At 42.7% G+C, this 25,638-nt stretch overlaps 1 protein-coding gene across 2 annotated transcripts; it reads right to left on the bottom strand.

Annotated features, from left to right (window-relative positions):
• Window positions 1–296: 296 nt before the first annotated feature.
• Window positions 297–24,429, bottom strand: jmy (junction mediating and regulatory protein, p53 cofactor). 2 transcript variants are annotated; one of them, XM_031577335.2, is made up of 10 exons: window positions 22,613–24,429; window positions 19,435–19,608; window positions 15,386–15,536; window positions 12,889–13,058; window positions 11,078–11,243; window positions 6,582–6,769; window positions 5,902–5,991; window positions 5,682–5,765; window positions 4,935–5,439; window positions 297–3,295 (listed from the first exon to the last, which is right to left on the bottom strand). In XM_031577335.2, the coding sequence occupies exons 1-10, from the start codon at window positions 23,510–23,512 to the stop codon at window positions 2,994–2,996; spliced, it is 2,730 nt and encodes a 909-aa protein (XP_031433195.1). In that variant the 5' UTR covers window positions 23,513–24,429; the 3' UTR covers window positions 297–2,993. The 2 variants fall into 2 exon arrangements, with proteins under 2 accessions (XP_031433195.1, XP_031433196.1); XM_031577336.2 differs by having other exon boundaries at window positions 297–3,292.
• Between the last annotated feature and the right edge of the window lie 1,209 nt (window positions 24,430–25,638).

Below are 25,638 nucleotides of genomic sequence, written 5' to 3'. Positions count from 1 at the left end.
GAAAGTAAGATATTAAGTAAAGGAACCTTTCAGAAATGAGAGAAAACAAGTCAGGATTTTCCCTCTTCCTATTTGGGCACAAATGACACTTCATTAAGACTGCAGTGCTTTTCAACTCTCCTCAGATAAACAGCATTATTTATTTATTTATGCCAGTAAAATGTGATGGTCCACTGCAGTCCACCCCACTGTATCGGCCTCCCTCACAGGCTCTTCCACAGCTCTATTCTTCTATTGCTTCATTCATCAGTTCTGTATCTTTAAACAATGGCATCACTCAAGTTTGGAAAAGATCATTGGACTTTTACTGATTTTATTTACTTAAGGGAGAATGCAGCTTTAAATGATCAAACAGTTAGCAGGAATACAGTCATTGGAAAAAGGCAGAGCAAAATGAAACAAAGAAAAAAAAAACGTGAAAAAGCATTTTATATTTGGATAGTATTGCTATACATTTGTCTTTAAGTCTTAATAAATATATATATATGTAGTTTAAGCAATCATGCAAATGGATCTTGAACTTTGATTTCATTACAGTACAATAAACATGAAAAATATAGGTTTTCAGTTTTCATAATAGGTATTGCACATATGTAGTTACCTGTTGAAACCACTTGAAACTACTGAAGTGTAACTGTAGTGTTGGCTGTAAAACAGTTTAAGGGAAAATAAGTTTACATACAAAGGCCAAAAAAAAATATTACAGAGAACAACACACTCTGAAAATCAGTCACACAGGTGTGGAACTAAAGGGTCATGGATGGTTCTAGAATATTAAGCTTGTGTTTCTTTCTCCATGGATGGTTCTAGAATATTAAGCTTGTGTTTCTTTCTCCATGGATGATTCTAGAATATTAAGCTTGTGTTCCTTACTCAGAGGCAAGTCCATGTGAGCCCCATAACGCTTGCCTGGGTCCTAGTGCAAGTTCTGAGCTCAAGCAAAAGCCATTTTGCATCCCTTCAATCAATTGTTATGTCTTTTGCAGTTAGATATTTAGGCCAAAAGCTTATTTTCTAACAGACAATATAAATACACTGGTTGAGGTCTTAATTGACATGGAGGTGACAATGGAGGTGTTTGGTGGAGGATATTAGAAAATAAATTCAAATGTTTTTTTTGGATTAAATCCATGTTTTAGACTCTAAAAATGTACCATTTGAATGTATTTTCTAATCTCCTCCACCCACCAGCTCCATTCAACAACACTAACCATTGTACCACTGATCACACATGGTACATTTGCCACATCAAAAGTGGTATCTACAGTATTGTGATAGGCAAGCCAACAGATCAAAGAATCTGGGCCCCTACTGACCAGACTGGACGCTCATCGGCCCCCGGGTAATTTGAGTTTGAGAGCCCTGTTTTAGAGCCTTAGTTGGCTAGTTAGCAAAACATGTCAATCAATAGAGAAGAGGGATGGCAAACGAGAACTAAATCTTAGAACTCAGGCTAGGACCTATAGGCAAGGTCCATAATCTTAAAATTCTCCAATCTCTACTAGCCTTGAAGTAAACACATCAATCTCAATGCTCTGCTCCCCTTTCAGACCAGCATCCATTCAAAGTACTGCGTACATGAGCTGTAGTTGGGAGGCTTTGTCCACAAATGTTTTTAGTCCTTCTATCAAGACTTGAGTTGAGACCACAGTCGGTTCAAACACAGGACATGAATACAAGATTCACAGCATATTCTTTCAGCCTCTTTGTACGCAATTAGAACATACTACAAAATAAGGAATAAATAACGCCTAGAATATAGTCAACATGGTTATACTTGGTGGAAAGGAATAACTAAATACTACAAATACACTACACACACATGAAAAAGCACACAGAGGGAGGCCAGTACAGTATGACATCCCTAACTCCACCAGCTGGATCATACAGAGTGGCCACGGAATCAACGCCCCGTCGCATGATTTAGCTTTTACTTCTTGAGACGTCAATGGCAAAAAAACTCAGATTGGCTACTGAGCAATTTGCTTGGAAAACATGCTTAGAATACAAGGACACACTTTGTACAGTGGTCTTACGTACTGGCTGGCATGAAACCTTAAATGGTCAGCTCAAGATTTGTACCCTTCAGAAGAGGCTCAAGACCTCCCTAAACCTGGAATGTCTGATGTGGCTCTCATGAACTGAACTAGGACTGACTGAGTCTTCTCTTCTGGTCCATCTGATAGAACAGACCGTGGGGAAGAATGGGAATGAGAACAGACCGTGGGGAAGAATGGGAATGGGATATTTTCAATTGAGAAAGTAGCACTGCCTGACCACTTGGATGAAGAACATTTTCTGGGGATAATGACGACATGTTAAATGTTGCTGTTAATGTTATTCCAAAACAACCAAACTAACCCAAGAAGCAGGAAATGTAACAGAGACTTTTGTACAGTAGGTGGCAGCAGTGGGACACGGTTTAGAAGGGGCATTTGTTTTTTTTTTGCATCTCCTAGAAAGAGAAATAAATTGCCATACAAATGAAATGAAAAAGAAAGTTGTGATGTCTTTACTCACACTACCCTGACGGAGACGAAACAGGGACTTCTTTTTTGTGCTTTTCTGAACAGCCAGAAAGAAACACAAAGTATAAAGATAGATTTCTTTCGACTACGAATGGTTATGGATCATCATTCCCGTGGGTCAAAAGTGCACGGACGCTAAAAACACTGTCATGACTTGGACCGAGGCACAGGGTTGGAAAGAGTAAGAAGCTTTTTACTTCGGTGCTAGAAGTTCTTAATGGGTGCTACGATCATTGGATTAGCTGTACATCATTCACTTGGACCCAATGACCTCCAGGTTTGAAAACTGGGTTATGCACTGCCTGACAGCGGGGACATCTCAGACAGAGAGGGAGGATATGCATGTTGAGTTATAGGTCTGTTAAGTGTGCATGTATGAACGTGTGAACTAACTAACACATATTTAATAATACGGATGTCTTTCCCTATTTGTAGGTGAAAAGTGTATATATTTTTTTGCATGACCTAGCACTCCCAGTCTGTGCAGGGAGGCCCCTCGTCCTCGGACTCGGACTCAGGGGAGGCTTCTTTGATGCGGCGCAGGGCCTCGTGGATGCTCCGGGTCAGGGGGTCACAGGAGTCGGCGGGCGGGACGCGGCCCCCGTCAGGCACCTTCTTCAGCTTCACACCTCTGCGGATCTGGGCCAGGATGTTGAAGCTGTCGTCCGTGTCTGGGTCGGGGGCCAACACACGCAGCTCCGCCTTCCGGAGGTGGAAGCTGCCACGTTTTAGGGACGCCAGGACCTCGTCCATAGGTGAGCTTGCTGCTAACAAAGAGCACAAAAGAAAGAACAAGTTAGGATTCCTATTTTCGTAGCTACTTGCTGTAGTAGATGAATAGTGAAACAGGTATGAAATATTGTTTCTAAATGTGTAAAGCTCTACTCTTTAGCTCAGGGTGAAACACTAAACACTAAACACACTAAACACTAAACACACTCCATCTCTTCAGCTCAGGGTGAAACACTAAACACTAAACACACTAAACACACTAAACACACTCCATCTCTTCAGCTCAGGGTGAAACACTAAACACTAAACACTAAACACACTAAACACACTCCATCTCTTCAGCTCAGGGCGGAACACTAAACACACTAAACACACTAAACACACTGGACTCAGAGCTGGACAAATGGCAATAAGGTGGTTACTAGAGTGTCCCTAGGGTAGTTATGGTGGTTGCTAAGGTGTTGCTATGGTGGTTTAAGTGATTTAAGAGAGAAAGACATAAAGAAACAGACAGTGATTGAGTGATGGTGATAATAATAAGAGTGATAGAATGGTGAGGGAGTATGCAGAACCAGCTTTGACAGCACTGCCATCCTTAGTTACTGTTGCTAGGCCTTTAGTTAGCTCAGTATTTGAGCCTTTGTCTATTTTTACCCACCCCCCCTTAAAAATAGACAACGGTGAAAAATAGTAATAGAGTGACTGTGAGTGGTAATGATAGAGTGATTAAGAGAGTGAAGGAAAGAGAGATAAAGAACTAAAAGACAATTAAAGGGAAGTTAGATATTAAAGGAAAAATAAATAAAAAATAAAGAGCTGAATTATTCGCAGAAAACGGGTTAGAAGAATGAAAAGAAGCGGCCGCCTAGCTTAGCATGCACTGTAATAACAAGAGGTATTGTTTAGCATGTACTGTAATACAACCTTTAATGAAGACTTGTACTGAATTGGGTAAGGAACATTTGATTTGCAAGATAACCGTTGAGTAAGGTTTAGTGACTAGCTGGCTACCTAGAGAAAGCAATGCTAGCTAGCTAACTCAAACTAGCGTTAGACTTAACAAAAGTAGCAGGATACACTCAAATTGAGTCGGCTGCCAATATAAACAACATCAATGTGGGTATTTTTGCCGTGACAAAATGAGCTCAACTTTGCTCCTCCTGTGAATAAAAGCACCAGCGACCACTGAAAAGCTTTTGGTGAACACAGCCCAGTTACATTTATATTATAAATATTCTATTGGTTTCAGTTTCATAAGTGTAATAAGTCAGATGAATATCTGATCACATTTTCAGTCATATTTATGCATATTTTCAAAAGATCTGTAAGCAAACTTGTCTAGCACCACTGTATACACATGAATGGAAGGCTCAATTTGTTGGGCCCCAATTTATTTTACGGGCAACGAGCAAATTCAGCGACGCATGATTTAATTAACTTGGCAAAATGATTTAGGTAATTTAATACCATGAGTATTTAATACCGTCAGCGCAATGTTCCCACACACCACACAATAGCTTTAGTTCATGTGCGACAGACTCGTTGCCGTCAATTAAATTAGGGTCCATTATGTTAATCATGATGCTTTCAAACAGAACTGAATATAAAATGTTTTAAATGTGTGTGTGAGTGTGTGTGTGTGTGTGTGTGTGTGTGTATTTGCGTGTACTTCACCTCTTCTCCACTGGGACGACTCCAGAGAAGTGGTCTTCCTGAGTTTCCGGCGGGCACTGAGAAGTTGACTGCTGTCAAAAAAGCGTGCGCTGAAAGGTCCAAGCGGAGATGGAGCGCTGCCTGCTGAGGGCTGCTGCTGCTTGGGGCCCACGGCATCTGAGGGCCCCTGACGGCCCTCATCATCACAGAAGGGTGGTGGAGGGGGGGGTGGCGGGGGAGGGGGAGGAGCCAAGTTTGGTGGCAAGGAGCACGGGGCAGAGAGGAGTGGCTTAGATCCAGCAGCGCCTGCAGCAGTTAGGGAGAGGAAGCCTGTGCTGCCTGCAGACCCTTCTGTGAGGGGCGTGGAGGAGCCACAGTCCTCCGTCTGCACGCTGGCCGCCTGGGTCTTCATCTGGGCCTGCTGCTCCGTGGGGGGCTGGGGCTGGGGCAGGGTGGCACCGCACTTCTTCCTATTGTGGGCGAGTCGCAACCTCTGGGACTTCAGGGTCACCTGACCAGGATACCGCTGAGAGGGAGAACACACACACACACACACACACACACACACACACACACACACACACACACACAGATCTCACTCAGTGCACAATAGGATCAATCTCACTCAGTGCACAATAGGATCAATCTCAAGCAGTCAATGTGCACACAGATCTCACTCAGTGCACAAGAGGATCAATCTCAAGCAGTCAATGTGCATTTGACCCAGATGCCCAAACACTATGTGCCTGGCTCTACTCACAGCCGTACCTGCTTGAAGCTGCGCAAGCGGTCCAGGGTCTTCTGCCTCTCCTGTCGAACTCTGGAGTTCCTGACCTCCTCCTCCTCTTTATCCTTTAGATGTGTGGAAGAGAGTAATGTAAAAGGTCAGAGCATATAAAACACATTGATGGATTATAGGAAGGGAGAATATGTGAGCTCAAACCAGCCTGATATCAAAGGCACATGTAATGAGTTCAGCTCCACACACCTGGCAGTGGCCAAACTGTGAGCCGCCGCTGCTGCCTCCGTCTCTGTTGTGCTGCTGGATCTTCTGGTTGTGATTGATAACACAGATTTCCTGATGAGAGGAAAAAAAAGAAAACATTGAACAAACAAAGTAAGATCATTTAAAAGATACACCAGTTTATGTCTGAGGTGGAGAGAGATGGCGCGGCAGTGGCAAATACACTCGAAAAGGCATAAGTTACTGCACAGCCCAGGGTTTTTATTACTGTGTCATTTGTGTTGTTGTTGTTCAACACTGGAAAATGGTTGAGGTACAAGAGAAGTCGTCAGTTTACATAATAGAAGTTCAAACCAAATGCAGCCGAAGTGGTTCATTCATTCTTTGTTAAAAGCAGTGTAGGGAGGAAATTGCAAAAGTCATCGAGAAGGCTTTAATGGAAAGATGCTTTTATCAACAGTGTCATTTTGATCAAATACAAGTCTGTTCCTATGGACAATGGTGAGACACATTTCCAAAAGCCATCTAGAGACAAAACTTAACATAGAAAAATGTCTTGCATGAGCCCAAGGTTTTGTTCAACATGTGAGCACTTTGAGCTGCATTCTTTTGCATGAAAGGTGCTACATAAATAAAGTTTTATTATTATTATTATTTTTATGTGTTCTTTCAGCGGTGAACATGACGCTGGCAGTGCCGGATACCTTCTTGTTTCTGAGATAGGCTTTTTTAGCGGTGATGCGGCCCCTTCGAGCCTCCAGCTGCCGGGTCTTCTGCTGAAGTCTGGTCACCTCTTCTCTGGTGGGGGGGCCAGGGGGGGCACAGTCATCAGTGGCCTGCATGGCGTCTGGACTCTCATACGCATCATAGTACACCACCTCATCCTGCCTCTCTGAGACACACAAACACAAACACAAACACCCATGACTCATACGCATCATAATACACCACCTCATCCTGCCTCTCTGAGACACAACACAAACACAAACACACAAACACCCATGACTCATACGCATCATAATACACCACCTCATCCTGCCTCTCTGAGACACAACACAAACACAAACACACCCATGACTCATACGCATCATAGTACACCACCTCATCCTGCCTCTCTGAGACACACAAACACAAACACCCATGACTCTCATACGCATCATAGTACACCACCTCATCCTGCCTCTCTGAGACACACAAACACACAAACACAAACACCCATGACTCATACGCATCATAATACACCACCTCATCCTGCCTCTCTGAGACACAACACAAACACACAAACACAAAACACAAACACCCATGACTCATACGCATCATAATACACCACCTCATCCTGCCTCTCTGAGACACAACACAAACACAAACACACCCATGACTCATACGCATCATAGTACACCACCTCATCCTGCCTCTCTGAGACACACAAACACACAAACACAAACACCCATGACTCATACGCATCATAGTACACCACCTCATCCTGCCTCTCTGAGACACACAAACACAAACACCCATGACTCTCATACGCATCATAGTACACCACCTCATCCTGCCTCTCTGAGACACACAAACACACAAACACAAACACCCATGACTCATACGCATCATAATACACCACCTCATCCTGCCTCTCTGAGACACAACACAAACACAAACACACAAACACAAAACACAAACACCCATGACTCATACGCATCATAATACACCACCTCATCCTGCCTCTCTGAGACACAACACAAACACAAACACCCATGACTCTCATACGCATCATAGTACACCACCTCATCCTGCCTCTCTGAGACACAAACACAAACACACGAACACAAACACAAACACACAAACACAAACACCCATGACTCTCATACGCATCATAATACACCACCTCATCCTGCCTCTCTGAGACACAAACACAAGAACACAAACACAAACACACAAACACCCATGACTCTCATAAGCATTCATAATACACCACCTCATCCTGCCTCTCTGAGACACAACACACAAACACACAAACACACACGACTCTCATACGCATCATAATACACCACCTCATCCTGCCTCTCTGAGACACACAAACACAAACACACAAACACAAACACCCATGACTCATACGCATCATAATACACCACCTCATCCTGCCTCTCTGAGACACAAACACAAACACACAAACACCCATGACTCATACGCATCATAATTAGGGCTGCAACTAACGATTATTTTGGTAATCGATTAATCTATCGACTAATTTTTCGATTAATCGACTAATCTAATGATTATTTCCCATAGCAAATTAAAATAACGACTCAAAATGTTGGAATTTGAATTTCAAATGTATTTGAGTAACAAATGTAATCATAATACATAAATTAAATAGTAATACAAATTAAAGTGCAAATATGCTTTTAAAAGTAAAGAGAAAGTGCAAATAAAGTTTTAAAAGTAACTCAAATTAGCAATCAAGCCTCTGCAAGTGCAAATTAACGCAAGAATAACTGGGCTGCAAGTGACATTCAAATTCAACTTATGAAATATATATTTTTTCCACAATCTTTTGTTTAAAGAATGCTAAGTGGAGGAGGTTAACTATTCAGAACAAACGAAAATACAGGCTACTCTGATAATTCACTGATTTACTACATTGCACTTAACATAAATGAAATAGCGTTAGCAAGCATCCTCCATGAGACGTTCTGTTTTCCAACATGTAAGCTTAAACCTTCTAGACACTCACTGTTCTTGTGCTCCCACAGCTCATTCTCTTTGAAATACTGGAATAGTGCTTCTTTAACTACTAATAATTGATCATCATTAAGAAAAATGACAACTTTTCTGTTAGCCATATCTCATATGCAGCATCTACTAAAGCTAGCTTTGTTTATTGTTTCCATGGTAACATGAGCCGTCTCAGAATAATTTGCTTTTCAGTCGGCCATTTCTGATATGCAGCACATGAAGGTACGAGAATGGAGGGCAAAGAAAACTGTGCATAATGTGTATGCTAGGCTATTTGCAGATTCTGTTCCATTTTTCTCAATGATGGTCAATTATTATTAGTTAAAGATGCACTATTTCGCACTTCCTATAGTGCATTGCAATGCCGAATGAAAATTACCGGTAGCTCTGCTAGCGTCTGCCAATTACGTCGACTAATCGTTTCAGCTCTAATCACAATACACCACCTCATCCTGCCTCTCTGAGACACAACACACAAACACAAACACAAACACACAAAACTTTTCTTTTGAACTCTTTTGGCATGGTCAAGACCCAATTACTTTTGAGGTACTACTAGCACTGTTTCTGCCATCGAACTGGTCCTATTGCAAGAGGATAGTGATGGTCCGCAACGGCATTGCAGGGGGTCCGTGACATGAGCCTATGTTGATCAGTTCACCATTGAATTTTTTTATTTTTATAAATTCGCTTTGATATTTCAACATATTTCCAAATTACTCTTGAATATCATGAAAATACACATATTTAAGTGTCATAGGCAGAATATCTGTGCAGGGGGAGGGGGCGTGGCGGCGGCGGTTACAAACAGGCACGCGTGTGCAGGCACATCAGTGGGCCGCAAATTACTTTCAAAGTCAGAATGGTGGTCCCTGGGACAAAACCAGTTGAAAACCCCTGCACTAACCCTCTGAACTCTGACGCCTCTGGTGTCCACCAGGGGGCAGCGGTGCAAGGCTCCTATAGCTGTATTCAGTGTTCCTCTGAACTCATTTGAGAGCTGGTGGGGTGCAGTTTGAGCTGTTTTTGAATTCCATTGCATTGTAGCCCTACTTACACGCTTTTATTATTCTGACTTAACCTATTTCAATCAGTGAGGCTGGGCTAAAACACACAAACACCTTTGTGTTGAATTCAATACGGTTTAACAGCATCACAAACTACATTATCCAAAATGATCATGCAGTTGAATCACAATCTCTCTAAAACTGTTTCAATATAAAACATTTATAATAATAATAATAATAATAATAATAGTAGTAATAGTAATAATAATAATGATGATGATTATGATGATGAAGATTAAGATTATGATTTATCACAGGACTGTTGCACTAGACTGCATCACTAACATTATAAACTTGTAACTGAGTGTATGTTCTCTTGGTTTAATTGCAAACACATAAAAACTTGTGTATTAGGCTATAAGAATTATCGACCGTAATAAATGTTGATGTCACTACAGAGACTGAGAAACTGCACAGAATTATTTAGGCATTGAAAATAGTGCTTTCCAATGTCTCAAATTAATGAAATATGCTTTTTATAGACGCAGTCTTAAAACGTTTTGATCGTACCCCGGCAAATTCTAGTCCAAAATAAATTCTCCAGAATGTAGGTCTATGTGTGGTGGGCTATATTCAATCTGAAAGATAGAGTTGGATGGTCATGGAATCCAAGTGAGCAAAACACTTTTTTTTTTACAGGCTCAAAACCACATCCCCTAGATTAACAATATGCCAATATAGGTCAGTTGAACAGTTGAAAGGATGCGGTAGGGCATTTAAAAAAAGGTCCGACATGCTACAATTATGTTTCAACGTATTTAACCGTTTGGAACAATAGAAGAAGCAGTAGGGTTTATTCCTAGCAAAACTGCCCTGAACCCCAGAACAATATTGCCATTTTCTTAAATTTGTAATTTAATCTGACACATTCAGTTTAAAGGGATTGCTCGACAATGCTATAGGTCAGCTTTAACCAAACCTTTCACTCACTAACTTGGGCCTGGCTCAGCCCCCTCAGTGCCTTTGACCACACCTTCACCACTGACTTCATCACGCAAGCAACAGTGTGCATGTACTCCCGTCCTGAAGATTACTCCAGATCATTAGAGTGTAGTGATGAAGAGAGTGGTCGCCCCATCTGGCGCCCAACACGGGTCTACGGTGTAATAACCATGCCAACCAACCCACCAATATCCATAACCATGCAGCTTGCCCTGCATACAGCAGTTAGTGAAGATCCTCAGGTAGTCTGTGTCAAGAGTCTCACCTGTCATTTGTCTACGCAGACTATGGAGCGTCTGTGTCAAGAGCCTCACCTGTCATCTGTCATCTGTCTACAGCAGTTAGTGAAGATCCTCAGGTAGTCTGTGTCAAGAGCCTCACCTGTCATCTGCCTACGCAGACCTGCCTACAGCAGTTACTAAAGATCCTCAGGTAGTCTGTGTCAAGAGTCTCACCTGTCATCTGTCGACGCAGACTATGGAGCTGTGCAGTCAGTAGCAGCTCCTCATACTTCAGGATCTCAAACTGAATCTCATAAAGCTGCAGCTGCAGCTCATAGTAAAGTGACTCCAGGTTGTCTAGGTGTCTCATTGCATCTTCCCCGTCCTGAAGAGCCTGCATCTGAGAGGGAGAAAGGAAAAGACCCAGAGGAAGACAGATTAAGGAAAAAGCTAAATAAGGAAGAAGAAAGAAAGAAATGAGAAACTCCTAAGGTAAACTAAAGTCTTCCATTCTGTTTTAGAATAGGCTTAGGTCATAGCCATTCAGCAGCGCTACTAGAACTTTCTCAACGGTACAGGAAAGAACTTAACATTTTTCACAGTCGGATTTGGGATTTTGCAAGTTGCGCCGGTGTATCCATGACAGTTGCAGTTTTTGAGATTGTTATATATTATTAAACGAGATTGTTATATATTAAGTGTAGTGTGGAGCACGGTGTTGTTAGGTTTACTGTGTATTTTAGTAAGGCTAGTCATTCTTCGTTGGACGGTCGTTGCCTTAGCTAATTGCGGACTTAGTAAGTAGCTCTGGCAGATTTTTCTGATTTATTTAACTTTGGCTCATTAATATTAACAGTTTATTACATACACCTGTTAAAATACAATACACATGTAACTCCTCTGGTCTCTGATCAGCCAAAGAGGACACATGGAACTCCTGTTCTGGTTCCCTAAAGAGGACACACATGTAACTCCTCTGGTCTCTGATCAGCCAAAGAGGACACATGTACTGTAACTCCTTTGGTCTCTGATCAGCCAAAGAGGACACATGTAACTCTGGTCTCTGATCAGCCAAAGAGGACACATATGGAACTCCTCTGCTAGTGACTCTTCACTGGAACACACATGTAACTCATCTGGTCTCTGATCAGCCAGAGAGGACACATGTACTGTAACTCATCTGGTCTCTGATCAGCCAGAGAGGACACACATGTACTGTAACTCCTCTGGTCTCTGATCAGCCAGAGAGGACACACATGTACTGTAACTCCTCTGATCTCTGATCAGCCAAAGAGGACACACATGTACTGTAACTCCTCTGATCTCTGATCAGCCAAAGAGGACACACACATGTAACTCATCTGGTCTCTGATCAGCCAGAGAGGACACACATGTACTGTAACTCCTCTGATCTCTGATCAGCCAAAGAGGACACATGTACTGTAACTCCTCTGATCTCTGATCAGTCAAAGAGGACACACATGTACTGTAACTCCTCTGGTCTCTGATCAGCCAAAGAGGACACACACATGTAACTCCTCTGGTAGTGACTCTTCACTGGCTCCCTGTAGCTGCTAGAGCTAGATTCTCTCACTCTTACTTCTAGTCCAGTCATTGGATCAGCAGCAGCCTATTTAAATGCTATGCTTCAGCTTCATTACTCCTTGACCACTTCGCTCTTCAGATGAACAGTATTTATCTATTGTTCATTTGTTTCAACCATACTTTTAGAAACATAAATCATAGTTATGGTATTATTATTATTGTTATTATTATTATAGTAACAACGGAGGGTCTTTCTTTAATATGATATTGTTACATGGATTCATTGTAGCATGCTTATTGCTTCATTTTCTCATTGTTGTTATCTAATGTTTTGCAGGTGGCTTTGAACCAAAAGTGTTTGTTAAATACACACACACATATATATATATATATATATATACACACATAAACATACATACATACACCTACATTTAGAAGTTGAGGAAAATGAGAAAATCTAATAAATCCCATGCTATGCCTATGAAGTGCATTGTGGGTACCTCTTCACATAGGCCATGCTTCCTCTGCTCCAGACATATCTCTTTGGCCCGCATCAGCTGCAGCGTCTCCTTGGAGACGGCGTACTGGAGCTTCTCCATGCGATCCACCGCTGCGCTCCACGTAGCTTTGCCAAACTTGCGTTGGTCCAGCTTCATGCGCTCGTGCATCACTGGAGGACCAAACAGGCAAACACACCGATCAATCACATATCCATTCAATCAATCACATATCCATTCAATCAACTCAATCAATACTGCAGGGGACCAATCACATATCCATTCAATCAACTCAATCAATACTGCAGGGGACCAATCACATATCCATTCAATCAACTCAATCAATACTGCAGTGGACCAAACAGGCAAACGCACCGATCACATATCCATTCAATCAATTACATCAATACTGCAGAGGACCAAACAGGCAAACGCACCGATCACATATCCATTCAATCAATTACATCAATACTGCAGAGGACCAAACAGGCAAACGCACCGATCACATATCCATTCAATCAATTACATCAATACTGCAGAGGACCAAACAGGCAAACGCACTCATCACATATCCATTCAATCAATTACATATCCATTCAATCAATTACATCAATACATTTCTGAAGGAAGGATGTCTCATGACATGGAAAAGTGCAGAGGTCTGTGTGTGCGTGTGTGTGTGCGTGTATATGTGTCCGTGTGTGTGTGCGTGAGCGTGAGCGTGTGTGTGTATATGTGTGTGTGTGTGTGTGTGTGTGTATGTGTGTGTGTGTGTGTATATGTGTGTGTGTGCGTGTGTGTGTGTATATGTGTGTGTGTATATGTGTGTGTGTATATGTGTGTGTGTATATGTGTGTGTGTATATGTGTGTGTGTATATGTGTGTGTGTGTGTGTATGTGTGTGTGTGTATATGTGTGTGTGTTTATATGCGTGTGTGTATATGTGTGTGTGCGTGTGGGTGTGTGTGTGTGTGTATATATATATATATATGTGTGTGTGTGTGTGTGTATATGTGTATATATATATGTGTGTGTGTGTGTGTGTATATGTGTGTGTGCGTGTGCGTGTGCGTGTGCGTGAGCTTGTATATATATGTGTGTATATATGTGTGTGTATATGTGTGTGTATATGTGTGTATATATATGTGTGTATACAGGGCTCGAAATTGGCACCCGCCAAGCGCCAATGGCGTGTAGATTTTTGGGCTGGCGACTAAATTGTGTCCGATGCTCCGCCACTTGGCGAGTGAAATTGCGCAGTACAGCTCCCGACTACCGCGCCCGTCATGGTTAAAAATAGCTTGCAACGCCAACACGAACGGTGGGAGAGGGGCAAGGGTTACATAACGTTCTTCGAATTTTTATACAACTATAACAATTTGCGCGCGAATACAATGTTCTATTATTTTGCCAGCGAATACAACGTTTATAAAGTTCTAATATTTTGAGTGGGAATCAAAAGTTGAAACAGACTTAGTTGACCACACGCAAGTTAACGCAGATAAATGAAAGCTAAAATAATGTGGCGATTCATTGCCGGTGCATCACCTCCAGCAAAGATGCAGCGAACATCTAGGGAGGAAGAAACAACAGCCACAACAGCAGCTACCGCTACCAAGGAAATGTTGCAGTAGGTGGCTCATTGCGATTAATGGGAAGCCACGGCAGTGGCTGAAATATGTTGACGGTGATAAGCGTAGAAGAAGAGCAACGGCAGAACAAGCATAGCCCCGACCGGTGGGCTCTCGCACGCCCCCTTCATTGAGGCAGAGGTACTTTTTGCCTCCCCTCTGTTTTTTTTCAATGCGGTTTTATGTCAGATCAGCAAGACTATGGTGGCTATAATCTTCTTTTGAATATGTATGCTATATTGTTAGTTGGACAATATTTATCTATCATATAGGTGTCATTTTAAAGCTTAATTTAGATTTTTTGTAGGCCTAATGCAACGCTTCTTATGAGGTTAAATTAATTCATCTGAAGTATATTTCTAATAGCCAACTCTTGAATGTGCTTTGATAAATTGTGGTCATGCAAAAGTTAATTAAATAATGTATCTCTATAGTTTGGATGAGAAGAACAGACTACATCAACGCCAGCCAGCCAGCCACCCACCCAGCATAACCAAACACATACCAATAACCCCAAATCTATAAAACTGGGCTTCAGACAGCGTATGTTGTATAGTGAAGGAGGGCCTTTACGGATCCCAGGTACAGCATACAGCGCGCGTTTGGGCAATATTGGTTGATTTTATTTACTCCATTCTGAGAGTGATTTACAATGATATTAAAATCATAGGTAAAGGTTGTTTATGTCAAACAATGTCAGAGTAGGTCTGAAATACCAGGTTTAATTTTGGCCGCTAAAAAATATGATTGGCTGGTAATTTTTTTCATCTACCAGCCATGTTGGCTGGTAAGCCAAAAAGTAAATTTCGAGCCCTGTGTGTATATATGTGTGTGCGTGCGTGTGTGTGCGCGCGTAGTTCAGTTATTACATTTCTGTGCTCGAGCTGTAGTCTCAAAGTACTTGACAGTGAGGTCCTGAATGGAGAGCGCAGCAGTGTGAGCCTTCTTCTGCCAGTCTTCATCCTCATGCTTCAGTCCCTCCACACGCCGTGGGCCCAGGAACTCCGTCTCAAGGGAGATCTGAGGGAAGAACACGCGCAACCAAAAGTCATATAGTGTGTCCTCTAGATCACTACTGCTACTGACATTGATTTCACATTCATCATTTGGATCCATCACAAAATGGAACTGGGCTAGATATTTGATATTCCTAATCGCCCAGCAGACAATTTTGTCAACTGATATGATTGGAAATTCAGTCTCAGACCAAAACTGATTGGTCGGTATGCAAGACGGGACGCACATAACTTTTACCTGACAGCTAGTGAGTACCAACTCTAAGCAACTTTAGGTAGGCTGCCTGACGATTGAGTTGACTTTTTCATGTAACGATTCAATCACGTCGTCAATAATGTTTGTTAAACGCCCCCTTTGTTTCCCCACAACCGTGACGGGTAGGTGGATCACATTCACCTGCTGGCTGGTGGTCAACTCCATCCCTGCCTGGCACGCATAGGATTTCCTTCAGGAGGTTACGCAACACACTCTTTTAGGATCGATACATCCACCACTGCAGAAAATAATTTGTCGGATCATGTGTGTGTGTGTGTATGTGTGTATGTGTGTGTGTGTGCTCAGGTATGTGTGTGTGTGTGTGTGTGTGGGTGCTCGTGTGGGTGTGTGTATGTGTGTGTGCTCAGGTGTGTGTGTGTGTGTGTGTGTGTGTGTGCTCAGGTGTGTGTGTGTGTGTGTGTGTGTGTGTGTGCTCAGGTGTGTGTGTGTGTGTGTATGCTCAGGTGTGTGCGTGTGTGTATGTTTGTGTGTGTGTGTATGATCCAGCTCATTAATGAGGCCTCAAACTCCCACCCATTGGTCATCAGACCATTGAATACTTTTAAGATCCAATGTATTGCTTCCTTCCCAGCGCAGAGTGCCCCCTTCTTCTGTGCCATGTGGAGTTCTGGACAGGTACTTCTTATTCGTCATAATCCTTTGGGAAGCACATAGATCCTGCCAAACGATGGATAAAGTATAGTACCTTTTCAGCCCTACTATTTAGATAACCTAGAATTAATTTGTTAATATATTAATTGTAATGATATCTTTGGTCTTCTACAACCTCTCTCCCTCCATCTCCCTGTCTCCATCTATCTGAAGCCCTTCCTGCTTTCATTAACCTGCTGAAGTGGCCATACATAACAATCATGGAACTTATTGATGTTTTCCTGCTCTGATTGGTTGTTGCATTGGGGTTCTTGTGTGAGCATAGAAATGACAGAGATGACACTGGATATTGCTATTCTACTGTTGTAAGAGACATGAACTAAGTGTAGCATTATTTTGTATCTGTAACTCATACCCTTGGATGTGTACTCTGTCTGTCTGTCTGTCTGTCTGTCTCACTGAGACCTGAACAAATGGCACCTGAGCCCCCTCCCCCCAGATATCCTCCTTCCTGCTATCACCCTTTGTCCTCTGTTCTCACCCCCCTCCCCCCACAGGTGAACACTTCCACCCAACTGTCTCTCCTTCCTGCCATCACCTATAGCGTGTGGTCTCCCCTCCCCTCCCCTCCTGTATTCTACCTGACTGAATGGTAACTGCCAACATAGTCTACAATCAGCCATTCTCTGAGCTTAGAAGGGGTCTCCACGCTGAAATAAACTCCAGAAATCCTGACTGCGTCTTCCGGTCAGTTCTTCAAGTTTGACGTGCTCATTTAGATTCTATCACTCACAAACAGTGGAGAAACAGAGACCGCGTAAGAGGGAAGCCAACACGAAACCAGTTCATATGGTGTGTGTGTGTGTGTCTGTGTGTGTGTCTTGATCAAGCCAGCTTAGATTTGGACCTCTGTATGTATGTGCTTGAGAGAGAGAGAGAGAGAGAGAGAGAGAGAGAGAGAGAGAGATACTATGACTCCAGCCCATGGACGAGCTCTGAACAGCTCCTGCTTTATTCATGCATATCCCGAGGCTCAGCGGGGAAGCAGAGACTCACTGCATCAGTCTACCACCTGTTGGAGCTGCCCTGTTAGGCCTTCTTCATTGTGTGCCTGTATTATTCCTGAACAGATATCCATTCACCTTCCTCTTCCTCCCTCCCTCCCTCCCTCACATGTGCCGTATGTCACGGCAGTCAAGTCATCCTACACCTAAATCATTCACAGGCTCCTCAACTCATTTAGGAAGTGTTCAGTGGCCATGTGTTTCAGCAGATGTTCCTTCTCACACAGCTTAAACAGATAGGCTGAGACAGCCTTAGTCTATGCATAGGAATAACACAGAGTGAGTGGAAGTGTGACAATCCCACAGACGGAACACAAATGCCAAACACTAGAGAATACATTCGAACACAAACCAGTCCTCAGCTATACCACAGACCCCTGATACATGTACTGATGACGTCCCAATACGCCATCTCAGACACACCAATGAAATCAACTGTCAAAAGTTGTCTCTACATTCTATAGTGTTTTTAACTTCTTTTGCGAGTGACCAGTTCCATGCACTTGGGTCACACATATGTGTATACACATACACTTTTGCAGACTTTCCAAGTCTAAAACATGAAGGAGGCTTTGAGTCGGAGTTGTGTGTCGGAGTGGGAGGGAGTGGGAGTGGAGAGGGTTCAGTGTGTTAAAGGGGCCGTAGTGATATACTGGAAGCCTAACAGAATGTCCCATCACTGCTTTCCACTGCCGACGCCTAACCATTCTACTACTGGAAACTGAAGGAAGGGAAAGGACATGTGGAGAGGATTCCTTGTGGGCTAAAGGCCTAACCTGAAGCCAGACTACCCCCTTCATGTGCAGTTATTACAAACATGGCAGCATTACAGCTTGACTGCTTGTTCCCTAAATAGATCTTGTATAATGTGGAGCAATGCTGTGGCTCTCTGTCTTGTTGTAGGATGAAGCTGGATCCATTCAAGTGCTGTCCACTCTGTTCAAATGACACACCAGACCATCACATCTCCTCTTCTGAGTCAAGCACTCCTCCAGTACTCCTCACACCAGACCATCACATCTCCTCTTCTGTGAATGAGATATGGAGTCAAGCACTCCTCCAGTACTCCTCTCTTCATTTGATCTGCGCCTCATAACGTTTCTTCTCTGCAATCCAAACACCTCAGCATAGATGTGCCCATTTTTGCCATTTCTTTCATTGGCCAGCCTCAGGTATGGCTTTTTCATTGGCCAGCCTCAGGTATGGCTTTTTCATTGGCCAGCCTCAGGTATGGCTTTTTCATTGGCCAGCCTCAAGAATGGCTTTTTCATTGAAACTCTACCTAGATTGCCAGTATTCCAGAACCTCTTCCCAGGATGAGACTGGTGCTTGGTGGGTAGCATTTAAAGGTGCAATAGAAATGGGAAACTGTATTGACCTTGGCATAGTTGGATAAAGACACTTTAGCACATGAGTCTGACGTACCATGACCTTTCTTTCGGACGTTTTTGAGACCATAATCAAATCCACAAATGCTGATGCTCCAGACATCAACTAGCCCAAAGAAGGCCAGTCTAGTTACAACTTAAACAGTGTTCGACTGCACAAACATAATTGCAAACGAGTTTTCTAATGACGATTAAGCCTTTTTAACAGGATAATATAGGACTTGCCAACAGAACGCGCCATTGAAACAGGAGTGATGGTGGCAGGAAATGGGCCATTTACGCCCACGGAAATAACAGCTGTTCCAGTAAGTCATTTACCATTTACAATATTTTAAATCATTAACTACTATCAAATTTATTTTTTTGATTTTATTCCCTAAAACAAGGACATTTCTTAGTGATTCCAAATGGTAGTTAGATAACTACATTTTATATCTTATCAGGAAACATAATGCATTAACCCAATAACTTGATGTTATGTGTGTTTAACACCAAGTCAAGTTCATGATCACCAGCAATGCGAGGCTCAGCGTAGGGCTGCGTGCGTGTGAACGAGGACATCTGTGTCTGTTAATGCGTCACCTTGATCTGCTGTCGCCGCAGCATGGCCAGCTCCCTCATGTCCCTGAAGGGTTGGAGCAGGTAGTGGTACAGCTCAGTGGTGGCCTCCACCAGGTCTCCGTACGCCTCGTCCTGCTGCGAGTACAGATCCAGCAGCTCCACCATGCTCTCCATGCAGCGCTGCCTCTCTAACAGCTGGGCACACAGACACACAGACACACAGACAGACAGACAGACAGACAGATTACCATCTGGGCAGTCAGACAGACAGAAAAACAGATTACCATCTGGGCAGACAGACAGACAAAAACACCTATTACCATCTGGGCAGACAGACAGACAGACAGACAGATAGAAACACTGATTACCAGTTGGGCAGACAGACAGACAGACAGACACATATTACCAGCTTGGCAGACAGGCAGACAGACAAAAACACCTATTACCATCTGGGCAGACAGACAGACAGACAGACAGATAGAAACACTGATTACCAGTTGGGCAGACAGACAGACACAAACACATATTACCAGCTTGGCAGACAGACAAACAGACAAAAACACCTATTACCATCTGGGCAGACAGACAGACAAACAGACAGACAGACAGACAGACAGACAGACAGACAGACAGACAGACAGACAGACAGAAACACCTAGTACCATCAGGGCAGACAGACAGACAGACAAAAACACATATCACCAGCTTGGCAGACAGACAGACAGACAGACAGACAGACAGACAAAAACACCTATCTGCATTAGTTCCCCACCATATACCCAACATTATACCAGTCCAAATAAATCAGATAAACAGTCAGATAAAGACAGCCTGAACCTGAGAAGAACTAAAACTACATTGAAATAAAAAAAACGAACTAAAATAATTAAAATAAAAACTAATGAAGATCCTATAAGAACTCAGGGCACAGTAATTGTCTACCATTTTGACAATACTGTCTTTCTTACCATTTGGCTGTTTGAACTGTTCACTGTTTGACTGGCGCTCCACGGAACATTTTTCTGCCAATCTGACGTCAACCGCTACATCTTTATAGACTAGATTTAATGATGAAGAGAAGTGTAGTGGTAATACGATAATTTGTTCAGGAATCAATGGGAGTTGGATTTAAGACCAATCCAGTTTTGAATATATAATGCTTTTCATAACAGTAGGCGATTGTCAGTTAGCTGACGCCTACTCTGTTCAACTGGCACCACACACTGTACGACTCATTGATGATATGCCTCTGTTGTGTACAGTCATATATGAATCTTAACTTAGTTTGAAGCACACCTCTATGAGAACTTTTCTATGTACATAAACCTAATTCTTCAATGTAACGCCATGTAGATATGAAGGGTAAAAGGCCCAGTCCTCAATCTTGGCGAAAGGTTGTTGATACTTGGCAGAGACATGAAACTTGGTGGAACGAATCAGGGGACTGCCCCCAATAAGTGTGCCAAAACTTAAAACCTTTTTACCATATGGTTCTAGGGGCTACCAAAAGCTTCTCTGCTTGGCCCCCAATAAGACAAGGTTGAAACGCATGTCTGCGGTCACACTCTTACGGGACATTAAAAAACACTGTTTGTTGTTCAAAAGTCTTCCCCTTCACTACAGTCCTGATACCAACCTATGTTGTCCAACTTTTAAACAGATTCTTTTGAAAGGTTAAAGGACCAATATGTGATAAATTTACTGTACTAAATCATAAAATGAACATTAAGATTAAGGAATCATGCTAAACTGAAATACTGGCTTCTCCTACAACAATGCTATAGCCAGTATACTGTGATGTATATCAATGTGTCTTAATATATTCTCCATTTAAAATGTCCGTTCTGAGCCAAACATCTGTTAGTGTTTGGGCCTGTGTGATTCCACCCCCTACCCATATCCCCAGACCCATTTCAACACCCTGGGTTGCAAACGAACTGGAGATCATGTTTGACTCTACCCGACCAAAAAAGCCTCGAAAGGCAGCGGAAATTTGAGACAGCCAGCCGGTGAATTGATCCCAAGTAGAGCTGGCTAACACAGTCATGCTAACACAGGCTAATGTTGGGTTAACTGCTGTCAGTCACAGCGGAGGAGCTGCCGGCCCACGGCTCTCTACTACCTCTGCAACAACACAGCGTGACAGAATGATCTATTCAGATTTGTGACAATCAATAGATGTGGACACATTTTGCTAGTGTTAAAAACTCTCTCCTCAACCTGTTGTTGTTCTTCTGGCTTTTCCTCAACATTTCTCTTGTCTCACGAAGAGGACACTGAAGCTCATGGGGTCTATAAGACTGCTGTGCAGTGCCAGTGTGAGAGACTTCCATGTTCGCAGCACTGTCTGCTTAACTATGTCTGTGCAGCAGTTTTCGGCGACTATATTCAAAAAAGTTTCAAGTCAGCATTATTGAAGAACTTCTTACCTTGAGGCCTGTTTACGAAATGTCTCGCAACCATTCCTGTTTCTGTATATGGGAAACCTCTGACCAAGTGCCTGAGACCAAGCCATACAACATTCCAGCCAATCCACACGTTACTTCAGGAGAACAAAGGGGAGGGGTGTGATTTGATTGGCTGTTGAGCTCAAATCAACCATCTTTCATCAGAAACGTGGACTGGACATTTAATAGGATAAAACTAGTTCCTATATAGAAACCCTTTCAGAGACCAGAAGTTCTACTTAGGAATCAACGATATCTGCACATTGCCATTTCTAAGTAGCCTTAGCTTTCTTCAAAAGAAAAAAGGAATCAATTTTCACCAACATGACTTAAGAATAGTCTAAAATCATGATACTGGATGAAGTAACTGAATGTTGTTGTTTTTCTTTTCACCCATAGTGTCCAGCAGCCCTCAAACTATGACTTTGAGCTAGAGAAACAAGCTCAAACAAATCTGTATTTCTGTTAGAGTTATATAGGGCCCTAAAGAGGAGAAAGGGTACCTAAAAGGCACATTCTAAGAGGTAATATGGAGTTTTTGTCTAAAAATAGCAAGCTAACTAGCTAACAGCCATCAGACATGCCTTTAAAAAAAAAAACAAGCACAGTTGCCACTGATAAAGGCTGCCCATCTAAATGTAATGCGCTTTATTATCCAAAGATGTGGTTTGAGAGAAGCTCAGCAAGAAATTAAGTACAAATTTTGACCTGCAAAAAAAAATCAGATTTTAGTTCATTGAGTGTTGGCTTACCTCATGCAAGCGTTTCTTGGCTCTCTGAAGAGCATCCTCGTAGCCCGTTTGACGGAGCTCACTCAAACTCTCATAGTACTCTTCAGCGTCTCCACTATCCGCGAACAGCACCTGTGAGAGAATCTTCCACCCACAGGTGTCCAGGGAATGACCTAGGTAGACTTGCAGCTGGTAGCACAGCGTCTCTGTCTCTCGCTGAGAGAGCTCTGGGACCCCGAACAACACCGTCCACATTCCTGAATGCTCCTCAGGAAACGGGGGTAGACACGGTTCCAGGTCAGAGTTGACCGCACAGAGCTGGAGGTGAACGGCGCTCATGTCTTGAAATGAGAACAAGCCGGCCCAGCTGAAATCCTGTCGGACAAAACTGTATAAATCATCCAAACCTTCTGCATCGTCAGCTGGAGACCGGGTCTCACCCATCAGGGTGGGTGTATCAAGGACTTCAATGTCAGAAACCTTAGCGTTGTCGCCAGGTTTTCTTACTTTAGTCTGACTAGTATGCCTTGTTTCCACAGTTTTCTCCTTAGTATGACTCTCATTTAGTCCCCTCTCCCCTAAAGTCGTGAGAACGCACATTTCCGTTCGGTCTGCTGGGGGACTCTTGAGGGCATTCTCCTTGTTAAGACTTTTGGGTGAAGTCTTCTCTCTATCTTCCGTTTTCTTAGTCTGCACGGCAACCTTCAGGGATACGAATTCACTTTCGGCAGCTTCAACAAGAGATTCTCTGACCACAGTTCTCTTCTGGATTGTTCGGTTGTGGCATGTAACAGCAAACTTTCCTTCAATATCATTCCATGCGACAATAAAAACAAATTTGTGTTTTTCCTTTTCATCAAAAACATTTGGGCGCACAGAGACCCAGTCGGACTCCAAAGAATCTTCCATGGCGAATGACATCTGATCTAATATAGACTTTATCCACTATTAGCAAAACGCAGCTACTATCGTTAGCTATCCCTCTTATCCAGCGGTTTAAAACTATGAAAGACTTTTCCGGTGGTAGCAAGTTAGCTAATTTCGCTAGCTAGTTTTGCAACTGGCACTGACTTCAAACGTTAGGTATTATGTATGAAACAGATAATCCTATGGAAAAATGAACGGTTAGTTTCTAGGTATAACTTCGTCTTACCCTTACACTTTAACGGGACGTCGATGTGCTAGCCGGATAGCAAGCTACGTTAGCTACCTATCTGCTAGCTACCGTAAATGTTAAATCTTTTACACGCATCGACAACAAAATTCATCTGATCTTTAACTTCGTTAATTTTTCTTGATCGACATACAGACATTTCCCTGCCCAACAACAAAAGTCTTTACTTTTCGTCATTGTTGTCTCACACTTGTTCGTTTAACTTAACGTTCGAAGGCACTGCGTTAGCTCTTTTGTACTCTACGAACAACGCAGAGTCGCAACTCCCACTGTCACGTGTGAAGGTCTGTTTACAAGCACACGAGTGTTCGCTGAGTATGCTGGTTCTTGGTTGTGTTGTTGTGGTGGAGGAGGTTGAGTGAACCCCTTCAGTCTAAGAATCATTCGGTTACCGCATGCAACTAAAATTATGAACGCTTATAAGGTAGCTTTAATCGACGCTATTATATGTTTAAGGTCTGTTTAAACACGCAACAATATCTCATACTACTGCTCTTTGTTATTTCGATGGATAATCCATAATTCTCGACTGGTATAGGATGTCGAGTCGCTGCTGATGACGTAAGTAATAGGCAAGCGGCGTAAACATCTGCACGTGGGTCACGCAACATACGTACAGACGTATTCAAACGAGGGAGGAGAGGAGGAGCTGCGGGAGAGAGCTGCGGTCAAATAGTTTGTTTTGTTTAGGAAGACAGAGACGTTCTTAAATGGTGACACCAGGAAAACATTTGTCTAGACAAATTGACAAACATAGACTTACAAATGATGAGACTAGCTTCAAATTCACTTTAATGAAATGTAAAATCCATCACTTTCGCCTACAGGACAACCACTTGATCAGCACAAGCTTATTTAAAGCCCCATTCCGGGATAATTTGTATTTTTTTGCTACTGAGCTCCCCCTAAAGTTGTGGAGTGTAGCTCACTTTTACACCACTGTCATAACTACAAATCCCCCTAATGGACAGTGTACACGTGTATTTGTTGACAAGCTGACGGATATGGAACCTGCAAAGACAACAACAATCAGAATCAGAATTCTTTTTGGCCAAGTATATTTACACATACAGGAAATTAACTTGTGTCGTTGGTGCATAGGACATAAAACACATAACATACCAACAAAATAGCAAAAATAAGAATAAAAGACAAATGTTTTACAAGATAGAATATTAAATAATAAATAATTTGGGCACGTGCAGGGCTAAGATGCAGTGAATTGGAATTAGCAAACCCAGAGTCAGTGTGATGCAGGGGGCTTATTTGCCACTGCCATGGGGAAAAAACTGTTCAGGTGGCGCAAGGTTTTGGTCTTTATAGCCCGGAACCTCCTGCCAGATGGGAGTCTCTGAAATAGGTGGTGACCGGGATGGGAAGGATCAGCGATGATCTTGCATGCTCTCTTGCTGGTCCTGGAGTGGAACAGGTCTAGGAGAGACGGCAGGTTTGCTATTTTGTTGGTATGTTAGAGAAAGCTAGAGGGCTTTAAGGACTGTGTGTGTGTAGTTATGTACTGCTTTGCTAGTTAAATTGTACCTAGATTACTTGGATTACTCTGAATTTGCACTATCTTGGCAATTACCCTGTTTGCCAAGTTAGTTTCACTCAAGCCAAGGTTTGTCAAGCCACACCTCCAACAATCAGCCACTTTTGTGTAATCAAGATCTGGGAGGGCCTGTTTCACTGGACAGCAGGTATATAAGAGCTTACTACAGTCTTAATTACTTCAGAGAAAGCTAGAGGGCTTTAAGGACTGTGTGTGTGTAGTTATGTACTGCTTTGCTAGTTAAATTGTACCTAGATTACTTGGATTACTCTGAATTTGCACTATCTTGGCAATTACCCTGTTTGCCAAGTTAGTTTCACTCAA

This window comes from Clupea harengus, chromosome 12 (genome assembly GCF_900700415.2).
Source record: "Clupea harengus chromosome 12, Ch_v2.0.2, whole genome shotgun sequence".
Taxonomy (NCBI): Eukaryota; Metazoa; Chordata; class Actinopteri; order Clupeiformes; family Clupeidae; genus Clupea; species Clupea harengus.
Note: the sequence above shows the minus strand (reverse complement) of the source record. Positions and strands in the feature narration are given on the sequence as shown.